Source organism: Notamacropus eugenii, chromosome 4 (genome assembly GCF_028372415.1).
Source record: "Notamacropus eugenii isolate mMacEug1 chromosome 4, mMacEug1.pri_v2, whole genome shotgun sequence".
Taxonomy (NCBI): Eukaryota; Metazoa; Chordata; class Mammalia; order Diprotodontia; family Macropodidae; genus Notamacropus; species Notamacropus eugenii.
In genome coordinates this window covers 356,420,296-356,437,781 of record NC_092875.1, presented here as the reverse complement: position 1 = coordinate 356,437,781, position 17,486 = coordinate 356,420,296, and the positions used below count along the sequence as shown (strand labels likewise).

The 17,486-nt window shown below is 37.3% G+C and overlaps 1 protein-coding gene across 1 annotated transcript in view; it reads right to left on the bottom strand.

Annotated features, from left to right (window-relative positions):
- Positions 1-4,761: 4,761 nt before the first annotated feature.
- The window catches only part of ADCY2 (adenylate cyclase 2), a 523,876-nt gene continuing 511,151 nt past the window's right edge, over positions 4,762-17,486 (bottom strand). Inside the window, exons 23-25 of the mRNA XM_072605397.1 lie at positions 14,470-14,584; positions 11,076-11,200; positions 4,762-5,600 (exon numbers count right to left, since the gene is read on the bottom strand). Of these exons, the coding sequence (XP_072461498.1) occupies positions 5,448-5,600; positions 11,076-11,200; positions 14,470-14,584 (393 nt within the window). The 3' untranslated portion in view covers positions 4,762-5,447. The remainder of the gene's footprint in view (positions 5,601-11,075; positions 11,201-14,469; positions 14,585-17,486) is intronic.

Genomic DNA, 17,486 nt, shown 5'->3' with positions numbered 1-17,486 from the left:
AGAAATGTGTGCCTAGAAAAGGAAAAGTCAGCCAGTCACATTACGATTGAAAGATAACACATGACTAGCCTGCTTGTTTCTCTGTGTAATGTAAATAAAATTAGTACCAAGTACATCAATTTGTTTTGAGGTGTTCTTAAATTCCATGTCCTCCTAATATTTTAAGAAATCTAGAGGAAGTCCCCCACTTATTGAGAGAACCCCCATCCTCTATGGAGGATTTTTAGGAAAATATGGCCAAATATACAAAGTGAAACTAAAGAAAAGCAACTGGATGAGACCAAGAATACACACACGCATATACACACACACAGACTAGACTGGAGGTAACAATTGTCAAGGCACTGAGCGACTAATATACAGGATATCTGAAGAAGGCCAGGATACCAAAGGCATGGCAAGAAAAACAACCAAACAAACAAACAAAACCAAACCCACAACTAATCACAGACCTTGTTAACACTGAAAAAAAAAAAGACCAAGACAATAATGGTTAACTACTGACTGTATACGTCTACTCTCCCATGTGTACAAAATCCTTATGAGTCAATCTCCCTGTGCATCATGGTACTTTCAAGAAGCCTGTTAGTAAGGAACAACTAAACTTTCATAAATTGCAACTGACAATGCATCACATATTTGCTGTCCTATAGTTAACTGAAAATGCTTAGTTTGTTGATTACTGCCCTCCACCCACCAAAAAAAATTCCAGCAGAACAAAACATCACCTTATTGGCTCTCTTACAGAAAAATATCACCCATCCATACATTAGGATCATTCATGATTCTTGGAATGCATAACGGAAATAACTTTTCAGTATACCTCTGATAATAAATAGGCAAATCATAAATCAGGTGTGCTTGTCAGAAATATTCATCACTGTGATGTAGGAGCTCTACTGTAGAATTCAGATCAAGGAGAAATTCCCTATGGATAGTGAGATCTTCCAGATGTCCCAGTTTGAAGAGAAAAATAAGCTGCTCGAATCAGTCTCCAGGACACACACAGCACAGTCTTCTAGAAGAGATCAGTAATCATGCAAAAGAATCTGACTTTTCAGTGCACACAGGAAAGACAAAGTGAATGAAGAATATTTATTGCCCAGGTTTCAACATGCATTTGATGGACATTTGGAGAGTTTGTTGGTCATTATGTGTGTCAGTGAGAGGCAAAGGACAAAATAGGGCCCAGAATTTCTTAGGACGAGAACAGGCATGTTTGCTTTCAGGAAACTGCAAATTTCCTCACAGATCCTCAGTTTCCCATGAAAACAAAGGCTTTTTGAAACTGACATTTTGCTTATATTACTTGATGGCAGTGAGATAAAGAATATAAATATTGATAGCAAATTAAAAATAGGCATCATAAAAAGGTCAATGGAGAGGTGCCAAGTGGGCATAAGCAGGCTAGAAGATAGAATTAACAAGAAACTCCAGGGAGGAGGAATAAAAGATGAATCTTATCATAGGAAATAAAGATGTGCTGATTATGTTACAAAGAATGACAGTTGGACAGGCAACATTCTCCACTATACCCTTGCAATGTCAGGAGAAAAGAAGGCCTTCAGGACTTTGGATAGACCTTCTCTGCTGTTTTCATGGGAGGACCTAGACAAGAATTGCACAAGATGAGCAGGTATAGATGGGGTGTGATTGGCATAATGTGAGAGAACTCCTGTAATGATCAGATTGCATATCCATTTGAGTATGGTTATTATTTACACAAGATGTGAACGTGTGGAAAGGTTGCCTTTTACACTATTGGTAAGAATGATGGGTCCTTATTAATTTTTATATGGTAAGGCTTAAATTACAGAGGACTTTAAAAGATATTTTTATCATATCATTTCTTTATTTTGCGGCAGGGTGCAGGACTGACAAGGAAAGGAAATGCATTCTGATCTTGCATAGATACAACCTCAAAAGTAACAAATATACAAAATCACATTAAAGTTCTTGTAGAGATAGGCTAAAATCTTCAGACACACTAATTTTGTTTCAGTCTACCAAACCGTCACCAGTTAGTCAATGATGCTTATTCAAAACCCTTGTCTACAAAATGTTATGAAAACAGAAGACACAGGTTGCACCATTCAGAAACTGAAAATTAGTGGGAATATTGGCCATACATAAAAAGCCATAAGTTTGCACTCACCAGAGGATATATGCAATAAGTTAAAAATGAATAAGTAATCTGAATATTCAAAATGTTGTATCAAAAAAATAGAACTAGACTAGGTACCTTTGCTGCTATGGCTGGGTGTGGGTGGCAAGAAGAATTTTAATCAAGGGACTGAGACAATCACAAATAAAATAATTTCAGCCTCCTAAAATTGGCTATAATGTGAACATAAACCTCCTTTTGTACACTGAGGAAATGCATATGTCCTCAACAAACTGTGTTATATAGTCAGAAGCCATGGATTTGGAACCTGAGGTGAGTTTAAATCGTAACATTGGCACCTCCAACATGAAGTACTTTGAACATGTCCTTAACTTCTCTGGGTCATAATTTACTCATTTGTAAAATTAAAATTCAATATAATTTGATAAAATAAAATATGTATAAAATGAATGGTTTGGACTAAATAAGCTTTAAAGTCCTGCGCAGCTCCAAATTTATTATTCTTTGATCCCATGGTTCGAGAAAGGTCCTCATACTATCAAGGGTGGTTTTAATGAGTTTCACTGAGTAAATGAGCACTAATAGTGATTTACTATCAATGGTTAATGTTCAATTTCTATGAGATTTTGTGATTATTTTTCACATCTTGTCTAAGAGCATACCAGTATACCACATCCAAACTACCGTGAGGCACCCCTTTCCCTCCTTGCCTCTCCCCTGATTCAGGCCACCTAGAACCCATGCTTGATTGTTCGCATAGCTTGAGTGGAATGGGAGTCACCGATTCCTTTCAGGTGGCTTGGACGACCACCAGCCTTACTATTTAGCCAGCTTCTATGCTTGTAGACCTCTGGCACAATCGTCCGACTTCTTGATGGGACCCTGGCCTTGCCATCTGCCATATTACTGAACCATTAGGACTTCTAGGCCTTTCCATCTATTCTACAACTAACCTTCCTTTTATGTGCTATTTCTTCCAATGAAAGTGTGAGCTTCTTCAAGATTGCCTTACCTTTTCTATTTATAAATCCAGTGCTTGGCACATTGCAAGCACTTAATAAAAGTTGTTTTTTTTTTTTAATTTTTTTCATTCAAGTCTCAGAAATAGAGCCCTGGGAAATTTATTGTTGTTCTCTAAGATAATTAAGCCAATAATGACGTATGGTTTTATAAAGCTAGCAATAGTGATTTTGAAAAGTCAGTCAACTCCTATTACCAAAAGTCTAATTTTAAAGCATAAGAAATACACAAGATATTTTTTATCTATTTACTAATATTGTTCTACCATTGGTATACAGCCAAGTTTAACCTTTATGAGGTTAAAGTTCCTATGGTAGATGGCCTCCCAAATGACCTCTTTTCCATTACCTCATATTACAGCATCTCCTACCAGACTGTTTTGATGGGTGTTAGACCAGGCTCTCAGGGAAGCCAGCCGGCAGAATAGCAATTCATCACTCCAACAGATGGTCCAGTTTTAAACCTAGGAAATCCTACTGGGGAAATCTATAAACAAGACTTTTATGGCCATTCTTAGGTATTTAGCAAAGAACAGAGGGACCAGTGCTGTAAGGGATATATTTCATGGATTTTTCTGATGTTTGTCAGAAATGTGTAATGGGAAAATAATACTGTTATAAGATAGCAAGAAATATTTTTCCATTTCTTTTATTTAATTAGACCAAATAAGTGATAAAAAAGCATGCACAAACCTTGTCTGGATAAAAAGTGGTGATTTTTTTATTCCACTTTTCATTAAAAATATTTGTGTGCATACAGACTCATACATATATGCATACATATATGTGTGTGTCTGTCTGTATATATATATGTATTATATATATATATTCTTTCTAATTCTCTGTCCTTTCTGTCTCCTTTTTCTGTGTGTTTGTGTTTCTCTTGTTTTTCTTTCTCTGTCACTGTCTCTCTAACTAGAATTTGTAGAACAGTTACTGGCCTGCAACACTGATATAGAAAACTTCCCTATTATAGTTCTCTACCCCAATGAAATAACAGGCCCAATTAAAAACATACACACATATGTGTGTGTACACATATAGATATATATATACACCTGTTGGAAGCAGTGTGACACCAAGACTGTACAACATGTAACTTCTCAAATGTATGCATGTTTATCTACATGGATGAATCAATATATAGGAATATAAAACATATATATGAACATAAACATACAAGATGTATGTATATGTACATGTACGTGTGGGTATAATATATGTACAGAAAAGGATATGCGTATTTGAGCATCATAATCCCCATCTAGCTTCCTGACAACATATAGCTTAGGTCATACTTGATCTGGATCTGCCCAAGTACTTTGGGAATCAGACTAGACATGATGTCCGGTCACAGCATCCTGCAGCAGGTGTCCAAGGTGCTTTTCCTCCATTGAGCTTCATCTTTCTAGGTCATTCATACCTGAAAGTGATGGGGAGGCCAAACAAGACTGATTCTAGAATTGATCAAGAAAACCACATCTTCCTGATGCTCAGGGAGTTCTTCCTCAAATGTGTTGTCAGTATGTCAGAAGGAGAACAGCTGGGGAGAACTGTGTCCTTAGGTTATATCAGGGAAGAGAGAAAAAAAAGAGGTGCGTGGAGAAAGACACAAGGTACAAGACAAAGTACATATAAATTTTTAATGAATTAACCTTACAAAAGACAATGACTTCAAAACATGATGTATTTTGTACAAAACTGGTCCTGTGTGGTAAGGACTCACTGGCTATGGGATCCAAGGTGGTTCTAGAAAGCCATCACTGGCAGCATCACAGAGTGCCTGCAGGCTGCCACTGGTTATGAGACACATAGGTGAAGACATTTAAACTAATATGGAGGGACAGAATCAACTTATTTACAAATACTGTGTATTTTAATATAAGACTAGTGGATGCGGTTGGGGAGCTACTGTATTTTCCAGAAAATAACATGCACCAGAAAATATTATACACCCCCTAGTTTTATTGCCTTTAGAATTGTTTTGTTTGTTTTCCTTCTAATATTGTAAGTCCTTTCATTCTTTTCTTCGTTTCTCCTGATTTTCAGTCTTTTCTCTGCTCAAGAGTAAACACAGTGCAAATGGCAGTACGGTCATCCAGTCCCTTGGTATTCACTGCAAGTGTCCCAGCATGTTAGAAAAGAAATGTGTGAGCCACTGGGACATGCAGACTCTTCTGCACAAATTCCAGATAGCAGAAAATAGCACACACATTCAAATCAGGGGAACAGAAATGCCTTCAGAAAGTGTGGGACACTTTCCTGAAAAGAGGTTATATTTTGACAAATCCAGGCCTAATTCTTCAGGATGCCACATTTGCCTGGGAAAGGGACCTTGCCATTTCTGTATGTACAAAATATGTCTTCAGTTCACCTTTTCCTTTCACATTGATTATTCCTCTGCAAGTGCACATGTATCCTAGTGTCTGCAGGACAATATTTGTCTCCTCAGTGACCTGAAATAGAAGTTTTAAAAGCCTAATTAGTATAGACAGACTGGAAAAAGTGAATCATGTCTCAAAATCTGCTTCCTCCCCATTAAGTTTGTGTATATGTACACATCAATATATGCATATGTAAATACACAGATATGAGTTCATATGTGTATATACACACATTATTTATAAGTGCATATGTAGTGTATACTTATGGATACACAATCATTTTCCTAAGAAAGACACTTGCCAGTGACTGTCATGAATGCAGTCATTAATAAATTTATTATTCATTTGCCAGTCAGAAATACTCCAAAATCCCAATTTGATTTTTAAAGATAAGCCTTCTGTTGTTCTACAGAGCAAAACTTAAGAATTCAACCTCTTATACCAAGGGGGATTTGTCATGCTACACGTAGCATTTCTAGACCAAACTAAATACCACTTTCTATGCTACTTTGCAATTATGAAGCCTGAACCTGTCCCAGTTATCATAGCATTATAGACTTAGACCTAGAAGGAATCTCAGACGCTATCTAGTCCAAACCCTTCATTTTGCAGATGAGGAAACAAAGGACCAAGGTCACATAGGAAATAAATGACATTTGAGCTGAGGTCCTTTGACTTGATCAAAAGTTCTTGATCAATTTCTGAATCAGTGCAGCCCTGGAAGACCCACCAAGATCACCAGTAGTATCATTTTGGAATGTGATTATGACGAAGTATTAAGGCTATATCTTATTAGAAGAATAAGCAACATTCTGAAGCAGTTGTGTGCAGTGAGTAGATCTGAGGGAAGACAGAAATTCCTTTAAATAATTAAAAGGTAGAATAGTCTAGTAAAAGAGCATTGGACCAAGTGTTATTGACCTGGGATCTATTGTTGGCTCTGTGACTAATTAGTGCTGTGATTTGGGGCAAGTCATTTAGGATAATGGAATTATAGATTTAGACCTGGATGGGGATCTCAGATGTTATCTGTCATGATATCCTAATTTTACAAATAAAGAAACTACGACCCAGAGAAGTAAAATAACTTGCACATAGTCACACATAGCAGATTTGACTCCTCATTCAGCATTCTTTTCTGCCTCTGGGCGTCAGTTTCTGTAGCTACAAAATAAAGGAGTTGGACTGTGGAAAGAGCTGATTGTGGATTTAGGATACCTGGATTGGAATACCTAAGGATATCTGGAAATCCTATTCCTGGCACCACTCACATGCCCTGGAGCAAGTCACCTGACCTTTATAGGGCTTGGATTCCTCATCTATAAAAGATGATTCCACGACTAGAAAGTTTCTAGGAACCTTTCTATCTCCAAAGTTCACTAATTCACTAAGGACTCAGACTGCTTTTGAAATTACAAATGACCTTAAGGCAAAGACCTCTTGCCTGGCTTGCAGCTGTGAGGAAAAACAAGCACACAAACAGACAAACTTTTGGTTAAACTTGAACCCAGCCCTTATCTCTGCTACCTGGATCTTTTTATTAATACATATGGCTGTCAATTCCAGCTTAATCTGTCCAAGGCCAAGCTCATCATCTTGCCTTTTAGCTTCCTAATTTTCCTCACTTTTTTATTCCTGTCAATACATTCCCAGTCACTAAAGTCTCACAAACTTGACATTCTCTTCAATCATTTTTTCTTTAATTTTAGTCTCCATCAAATTCTAAATATGTGAGAAATATTGTGGAGGTAGAATAATGGGAATTGGTAACTGAATATGACAGGGAAGACTGAAACATCAACTCAAGGTTTTAAACATATGGAAGACAGGAAAAATGGTGAACCCACTGAGATAGTGACAGCAGAAGAGGAACAGGCTTTGGGAGAAATATAGTGATTGCTTTTGTATATGTCAAGTCTGAGGAGCAGGTGTGATGTCTAGGTGGGGACTCATACAAGTAGTTAAAGATTAAGCTCTGGATCTTGGAAGAGAAGTCAGGTCTAGAGGTAGAGTTTGGGGAGTCATTTGTGCCTACAGGAAAGCTGAGGTCATGCCAGTCAATGATTTGGCTGAAATAATGTAAGGGGTCAAGAACAGTATCTCAAGGAACAAGGGGTCAGGAACAGAATGAAAAACCGATGATGGTCACAGAGACTGAGTGACTTTAGAGGTAAGAAAGAATTTAGAAAATAGGGTGACTCAGAAGCCAAAAGAGGCAAAAATGTTGAGGAAGAAAGGGTAGTCTCAAGTATTAGATGAGCTCTAAGTTCTCTAAAATCATATAATCAACAGATCTATCAGTCTTATGTTAATAGAGATTTCAGCAGAAGTCCTATTTCAATTCTTCATTCTGGTGTGGACGTGACTCTGGTAAATTCTATGAAGGTGGAAAGACTTCAACTATGAATCTATTGATGAGCCATGTCTGAAGGTCTAAGGTCACCCTGGCTAACTTTAGAGAGGCACATCACCAGAAGGTTGAATGCCAGGTAAGGATTTTTTTTTTTCTGGTGTGTTAAAATTGTATCTTTTTCTGTTCCCCTCTCCCCTCTTCCTATCAGTGTGGTGAGTTTATGGAGTTTATTTCCTGCTATTGTCCCATTATAAAGGGGAAATAGCAGGAAATAAGACTGCAAAGGGGAATCTGGAAATCAAGTACAAACTGTCCCAGAGATCAAAGGAACATAATTTATAAATTGTATCATATATTGACTAAAACTCACATCCCGTTTATATGAGCCAAATTGGGGGAAATCATCTAGGCACAGCTTGTCAAGGTTCTAATCCTATGATATGTAAATTGCAGACTAAATTCAGACCTATGCTGCTCCAGACCAGCAGAACACCAAGAAGGTACTTACTGAAAATGACAATATGACTTTGACATTTTACTGATATCTTTGAGATGATCTGGATATGTTAATGAGCTACCCCAAGGTTGCACAGAGAGGATTTGGTCAGTTTCCCCCCAAATCCTATAAAAATGAGTCCTCAAACTCCTGTCTCCTGAGCACTCTTTCATCTCCATAGAGCCCATGCTGCTGAGTGATCCCAAATCTAAACCACAGTTATGTGAGTGTTATTTTCTTTCTCTCCTCATTCCCATCCTCTTTCTCACAATGCCTTCCTTCATCTCCCATTCCCCCATCCTGAGCCTGCCATTTACCTCTGTACCTCTTTCATCACTTATTTCTCCCTTTATAAGCTATTTGTCCCCATATGCTCTCTGTTTAAGTAAGGTATAACTGCTGCTCCATTTCTTTCTGCCAGTTGTGGTCTTTACCCAAGAACTAGGCATGCCTACCTTCATTTCATAATTTCATAATATAATTATCAACTCATTTGGCCATAGCAACTCATGCATACCATCTACTAAAGTGTGGGAGGGATTTGATCTGGATTAAAAGAGGGACCAGCTTCATGGGAAAAAATCACATCTTTTGAAATTCTGATGTATATTAATAATTTATTTTGTCTTAATTTATATTTTATATTCCCAATTAGGGGCAGTCCTATAGCCTGAGATGCAAGGGCAGACCATCTCTCTCAAGAATGCTGGGAAAATCACTATACAGCCAGAAGGCAGAGTAGATAAAATGTTGAGCCAGGAGGCAAGAAGACTTTTGAATCCTGTCCCTTATACTTAACTGTATGATCCTGGGCAAGTTATTTACCCCTCTGCCTCAGTTTCCTTACATGAAAAATGGGAGATAATAGTAGCTCACAGAGTAGTTATGAGGATTAAATGAGATAACATATATAAAATGTTCTGAAAACCTTAAAGAAATATTACAAATCTAGTTATTATTATCATTACAATTTGAGCTTATTATTTATATTACTATTTGTAAAAGCTGAATTTTGGGTGTATAAAAACATGGAAAGATAGCATATCGGTACCTGAGTCAGAGTGGCAAATAGGTACTAGATGGATTAAATATCTTATTTTTTTCATAAAAATAATAAGGTCATCATGACTTTATACTTACATATGAAAGATTTATAGTTTGTGTCATATCTTTAAAGTGCTTTCCTGATTAGAGGGTTTTGGTCAGTGTCTAAAGACACCCCAAAAGGGAGCAATGCACCTTCCTATATCTACTGCTTAGGAATTAGGTGATCACATTATTTGCATTTGTAGTTCCTAAACGAAAGAATGCTTATCCTGACAGGTATAAGATATAAAACTATCCTAGCATGGGAAAAATACTGTAACACTTTTGTCTTTGACAATGAATTAAACAAGAATTCAACATAAAAAATGTAACTTAGGATCAGATTTCTAGATGTGAAAAGGACCTCAAAGCCTGTCTAATCTATCTTTTTTTTATATTGCAGATTACGAAGTTTAGGCTCAGGGTAAGGAAGAGATCATCCAAATAATGAGTATGGAAAATGGACTTAAACCAAGCTTCTCTGGCTTGAGAACCATTCATATTTCTGTTTTATCATTCTGTCTTCCTTACTTAAAGGATTTCATCATTCATTTCAGGTGTCTGGCCTCACTCCCAAGTAAATACTTCAACTGGATTGCTTCATCAACAGTTTTTTTTAAAATTAATTTATTTTCATTTAATAGCTAACTAAACAACCTACCATCCCTGTATTTAACTATTTATAGCATTGTCATTTGGAAAAATGATTAAATTTCTTCTGACTGGCCACTGTAGGGAGTTGGCTGACCACAGTGAGTGAGATTTTGGCTGAATATAAGGAAGAATTTCCTAAAACTTAGATGTCCAAAATTGAAAAGAAGTTCCTTGGGAAACAGTGAGTTTTCCAGTACTGAAGATCTTCAAAGAAAGGCTAGATAATCATTTGATGGAGATATTGTAAAGCAGGTTCACACTTTGGGCATGGTTTGGATATTAAATAACTTTAAAAGTCTTTTCTATGTTTCTAAGAGAAGCAAGTATAAGGAACATGACTAGTACCTTTAGTTTCTTTCTCTTTATTGAAACCCAACTCTTGACATCTGAAAACCTTTGTTGCTTTGTGGACTTTATTAGTAAGACATCTCATTTAAATTTGCTAGTGGAAATAAGTTTTTGCTTATTGTAACACCCCTTTATCCCTGTGACCTGTTCTTCCAAATGACTGGTTTCTCCCAGAAACTCCATGAAGGAAGGTGCACAAGTCAGCCATGTCTTCCTCTTTTTTCAGGATGCACTCCAGACTCTCCCAGACTTTCCTTACAATGTCCCTGGGTGAGATACCTTTACGTAGTCTTCCCTCATTTTATGGCTACTTTTAAGTGTAGTCTTTCAAATGTAAGCTCCTTGAGGTCAGATAACATCTGCCTGTGTTTATCTTCCCAATGTTTAGCATGGAGCCTGGCTCATGGAAGGTTCTTCATAAATGCTTCTTTGCTGACATGACTAACCTACCTAGCCTTTTTGAGAAAAACTGCAGATATTAATGAATGTTCTTCAGTGTTTATATCTTATCCTGTATTAATCTTCACACCATTATGCTTTGTGGCAGTTCCCAACTCATTGTTTCTAAGCACATGAGAAAGACAAATGATATAAACCTGAATTGAAATACCTGTATTTTATCTAAGACTCCAGTGCTGTCCATCCTGCTGGCCACATTTACTGTGTTGCCCCAGATGTCATACTGAGGTTTCTGCGCTCCAATTACACCAGCTATTACAGGACCATGGTTAATACCTGTGAAACATCAGATTCTAATTAACAAGGCCTTAACAATTTCATCAGCGGTTTCTAATAAGTGACATCTTTATGAGACTAATTTTTGATAGGACTGGGATAGAAGTTATGTACTCTTGCTATGCATATTAGAGGACACAGTTAGTAAAATGAGGAATTAGTAGCTTTTTACTGAATACGTGAATAGGATTATGCCAGGAAGAAGTAAGAGGAAAGAGGTAAATTTAACATTTTTGTTAGGAACCCGGAGGAGCAGAGAAAGGAGAGAGAGAATGGAGTGAAAAGAACTGGGTAAAAATGCTTTGGGTAGTTTTTGATTCAGCCAAGCAAATAGAAGAAAGAGCGGGAATTGCAGAACTGTCTTTGTATGGTGGGGTTTTCTGGGTGGAATTGTATAATACAGACAAAATTAATCACTAATTTCTAAAGAAAAGCACTCTCTTAGACTGCCCTTAGTGAAAGAAAATTGGGGGTGTGCAGAACAGCATTCAGGGTTAAACTAACAGTGTCATCAGTTCTCAAAATATTCACGCCTCATGAAGCTATGAGCTCCATTTACCCCCAATTTGCCTTATTTTGTCAGTGGATCAAATATAACAAAGATTCTTTCAGGAGTTTTAACTATCTTCTTCCTCTGCCCACCCTAAGGTGAAAACCTCTCCAAAAAGTTGAAGAAGAAATATAATTTTTAAATTGTTCTTTAGTTTAGCTACCTGATTTTCTTTAGACCTGTCGCAATTTCTTTTATTCTTGGGATAAATAGACATATGCTAGTAGGTATGGCTGATGGTGTTTTCCTAGTCAGAAACAATTACATCTTTGTCAGCCTCCGTTAAGTACACAGGTAGCATTTACTTTTGACTTTGGCACATTGGCTGATACTTACATGAAATTTACAAGCAAGGTGCATGTATACAGGCAGGATGTACTTCAGGCTCAGGCTCCCATGTTAGCTGGGCCTCTCTGACCCACTGGGTGCTTCTGTCATTGCAAAGTATGGGCTCTTCTTCTACCCCTCCAAATGAAGAAGTTTTTAAATTACAGTGGACAGTGATCTTAAACTAGAGTATTTGGACTTTTCCCTACTTATCTTGGCTTGTTTTAATGAAAGATTTGTTGCTTTGGGGGAGAAAAAAAAACCTAGTACGATGAAGACAAAAATGGTTGTTGAGGTACCATGTAGGTACACTTTTAAAGCCAATCTTACAGTTTTGGGAAGTCAAGTTATAAAACACATTCATCCATAAAACCTCTAGGTTCTCAACGACAACTGGAAGCAAATAACACCTTGTTCTCGTAGAAAATGACTTTTCAAACATATATTTCTGCTCCAGAAGTCAGAAGTGATTTTTCTTCCACTTTAACAAGCAATTCTAAATGGCCATCAGGCCTAGGGACCCTGGGCTGTAGTTCTGTTGAGTAGTTTGAGGTCTCTGCTTCCATCAGCTCATTCTGGCAGCATAGTGACCGCACTCAGTAACTCTACAGCTCCCAGAGGTAGCCCCTCCTGACCTGCCATTCTGCTGGCAATGGGGATAGTTTCCACTTTGAGAAAGAGCTCGGTTGACCTGTGATTCTTGATTAACAGATTAACTGCCCTGTTTGATATACAAAAGAGGAGGTTTGGGAGGAGAATTCAGCTCCAAGCTTTTTTTATTTGCTTGGAGGAAAGCTGTCTCATCCATGGAGGCATTTTCAGTACCCAGGATTGACCACTAGATGGTGGTATTGACTAGGCACAAGAGTAGATCAACAGTTTTGCAGAAAGAAGAGGATGGGGTAGGTGCAGGAGAGATGGGTTTGCTGGATGGGTTTGTAATTATAACGTAAGTTCTCAAATTTTATTATACTTAAAGGTAATTGGGAATGAATTCCATTGAATTCACAGCTTGAAAAATGGCTTGATGGTTTTCAAATTGACCTGTTCTCTTGTTCTAGTGTTTTATTGGCAGTTCATTGGAAAATGGCATGGTCTAAGTCATAGGCAATATGAAACTAGTAGTATATTACAAAAATCCTAGATTATCCAATAAAATTAAACCATTGTATATATGCATGTGTGTATGCCCTTTATCTGATCTACCAACTTGCCCTACTCTGTAATTAGTCATTTCTGTGGGATTTGGGGAATCATAACCCAAAGGGTAGGAGTTTGCATGGCAGTAGTGAGTAGGGTATGGACCACGGAGTCCAATTCTCTCCCTATTATATTGATTGAATCCATGAGGACACTGTATATTCATAAGGAAGGGGAAGGGAGGGGTTTAGGTAAATGAAGGGGAAAATCTGACTACTTTATCTCATCAAATGAGAGTTGTCTCCTTTCTCCTAAGAAAGTAGCTCTAAAAGTATTATGGGGTCTGGGTAAGTTACCAGGAATAAGGTGAACTAGAAGGAGAATGGGGCAAGAAGATGATAGAGCCAAAACAAAACTGTGAATGCTCTATCATCACACTACCTATACAATGCAAAGAATGATACAAATTAACTGAACATTATACAAGAAAATTATAAAGCAAATTTTCTGCTTTATGTTCCTGAATGCCATCCTTTTCTCTACCTGCCTAGAAGAGCCTGAACTTCCTATGTGTTACTGGATTCAGGACATGAATAAAAGTAAATAAATAAATAAAGTGAATAAAACCAGATAAGGATCAGCTGTTCCCTGCAAATATCAGATTTTTTAAATTATGGGAAATGAGAAAAACAGGGGAAAATTAGGCTCACAAGGAGGTTCTCTAAGATATTGATCCTTCTTTTCAGTAGAACTGGTTTTTAAACTTTAGGAGAGGCAATAGATATTTGGGCACCTTTTAGATCCTTATTCTTATCAAAATCAAAGTTATTTAAAAAAATGGAGGTTAAAAAAATGAGATCACTTGGGTGAAAGCGACTGAATGTTATGAAACTATAAAGGATTGATATGCAAGACAATACATTCATTTTCTTTGTTTTTAAGAAGGAAAAACAATTTGCCTTTCCTATTTATAAAGAAGCTGGACTACTTTCTTTTTGGAATACCTCCTGATAAACTATGAAATGGTGAGAATCTAGCTTAACCTTTGGAATCATGATTAATTTTCTTTTGAGTTATGGATCCTAGAACGGGGACTGGGCCTTTCTGTGTGCAATCTAGGCTAGTTTCAAGGCTACAGCTGTTTGCATTTGACCTGCTCCAGGTCTTTGAGCCTACCTAGCATACAAGATTGTCCTTCTTATTTATTTTCAAAAAGATATCAGAAAGTACTTAGACCTTTTCCAAAACATACCCACTCGCAACTTGAAGTCATTGAAGGAATGTTTGTTGATTACATCCAATTTAGCTGCTAGGGCAAAAGCAAACTCCACCATGGTGCCAATGTGCATGTACTGGCGTTCAGGCTCCTGAAGGGAGAAAAATATGTACAAAGGCTAGTTGGAGAATGACTCAGAGTATCCTCTGTTGATGCCCAAGACTGCACGCCAATCAGAAAAAACAAACATGAAAATGGTTCAGAAACAAAACTCTGTGGTGTATCCCATTATATTTAAGTCTGTCCTACTAAGAACTTTAAAACCCTTTCTTGGTATGAAGGATCCTTTCTGTCTTATGGCATTTCCTAGGGTAAGGAAAAGGAGAGACTCTAAATTCCAGAAGGGGCAAAAAAAAATTCTTTGGGGTGAACAGAGTTCATATCTGTTGGGGTAGGGAGGGTTCATCGAGAAAATCCACTACTCTCCTCTCACTGTCCTCCCTACGCCATCCTTCCAACCCAATCTTGAGTACTTCTCTTCCCTTACGTAATCTAGAAGTTTGCATGACCTCTTGCTAAAAGTATATTGGCAATTCGTGTTTGGTTTCTACTGACTGGGACAGCCCTCAAGATAACTTCCTGAACCACTCAAACACGTTCAACGTCAATCCTTCACCAAATTTTAGATAATTAAAGTCAGTATGTTGTCTACACTGCCTAGTATAAATGCATATGCAAAACTAACATTTAGGATAAATTACAGGGACTTCATAAACAGTATTCATCCTTTTGATTTAATAGAATTTAAGTTTGTAAGATTTAGACAATTCTGACTAGCATTAGCTTAGTGGATAGAGAGTCAGGGAGACTTGTGTTCAAGCCTCACCTCTATCACATCCTGGTTATGTGACCCTCAGGAAGTCACTTAATCTCTGAGTGTTTTAGGAAGCTCTTAAAGACTTCAAATTACATTAAAGGTGTCAACTTGTACGGAGTTTCCTCATCCAGGAGATCCCTATACCAATGAAATTGTAGGTCCAGCCCAGGCCTTTCCTGCTTCCATAATATTCTTTCACTATAATTTCTTTTCTATGAAGGATACAAATCTAGCCATGGAAAAGTACACTATTATTATTCATTTGAATATGGCTATCAAATTGGGACTAGGGGACCTCTATGGTCTCTTCTCACCCTAAATTAATGACTTACAAACCCTGCAAAAGATACCTATGTGACAGACCCAGATGCTCATATTCAGTTGCAAGGCAATATTGGAAAGTGCTTTTTCTAACTGCCCATTCATGAGTCCCATGGGAGTTTAAGTTTCCTGCCTAATTGAAATCTCATGTCATTTCTAGGGAATGGCTCTACTGAGGGGCAATGTCATTACAAGTTCATTAAGAAGTGCCCTAGGATATTTTTTAACTCCTGTACAATTCAACTGGATGATTGTCTTTCTTAAAAGGTATTCCATACTTTTCCTGAAGCCTCCCCCAAATCCTTTCATGCATGAACTGTAATGAAATCCTAAAGCTGTACTGGGGAGAAGGGAGGTTGCTTTCTTCTGAGGATACCATGATGCCTCAATTTTCTTAATTTTTAATCAGCTTTAGAGTATATGTATAGCATAATTAGAATGGGGAGCCACTTAATCAACCAAAAAGTAAAAGCTACTTGTTTTAGTCTAACGTACAATTTAAAATGTACATCCAGAGGTTCTTGAGATCACTGTCCTACACATTCTTATGTAGATATCAAGAAGGTGCTTGAGACAACTTGCTTTCTTCTATTTTTTAACATCCCACAGGTAGATATTTAACCCAAAGTAGCACCCTAGAACATTTCTAGAGTCTGTAAGTGATTTGATCCTATCTGTGTGTAAGAGTGATTGAAATTGAAGTGAAGAACAAGAACATCTCTAAGCAAAATGCTTGTGAAGAAATAAATGATTAATTGACAGGTATGATTCTAAAAACAAGGCTTGTTTCTTCAACAATATGGATATGGAAGTACAGTCATATCAGATCCAGAGAATGTAACCAGTGACACTTGAAATTAAGTAGGGATGTTTCATTCAGAAATACTGTTTTGAAAATGTGTTCTTATTTTCAATTCTTAAAATATGGCCACCAAATCCATAGTGAATTTTCTTTCCTTATGGTTAAAAAAAAATAGCACAAAATACACACACACACACACACACACACACACACACACACACACACACACACACACACACACCTTTCTGTCTTGTGCTCAGAGGTGAACTTAGACTTTACTTGCCATAATTTTCTTGCTTAGAATGGGGACAAGGCTTCACAATTAAATGATGTGGCACAGTGGATAGATCAGCAGCCTGATCTGGGCCCAAGTCCCATCTCTGAAACATACTAGCTCAGTGACACTGGGCAAGGCAGCTATCCTCCCTGTATTCTATGCTACTCTTTAATAGAGGTGCAGAGAAGGTATCAATTGGCATTGATTGGGGAGGGGGTGGCAGAAGGAAGAAAATAAATATTTAAGCACCTTCTATGTACCAGGCACTGCTAAAAGCTTTACAGTATGATCTCATTTGATGTTCATAACAACTCTGGGAAGCAAGTGTTATTATTATCCCCATTTTACATTTGAAGAAACTGAGAGAGACTGGAGGTTAAGTGACTTGCCCAGGGTCATGCATCTGGTCAGTGTTTGAGGTCAGATTTCCACTTAGGTCTTCTGACTCCAGGGAGGGTGTTTTTTGTTTTTTGTTTTTTTTACTTGGGTGTTCCCTCTACGAATCAAACTACAAATCTAGTCCCTATCCCTAGTCTTATGTACTTAATATCTTTCAGGTAACATTCATTACTCAGGTACACTTTGCTGAAAGTTTTACGGGATGCAAAAGAAGTAAAGAATATAGAAATCATGTATTAAAAAATTGAAATATATACCTAAATGAAGCATTTAAATAATAGCACCAAACCATATAAGATTAATATCCAAGATAATGGTGCTTCTGAGGGAGTTCAGAAAAGAGAGTGATTGATCCATGTAGTAATGATAGTTGAAGA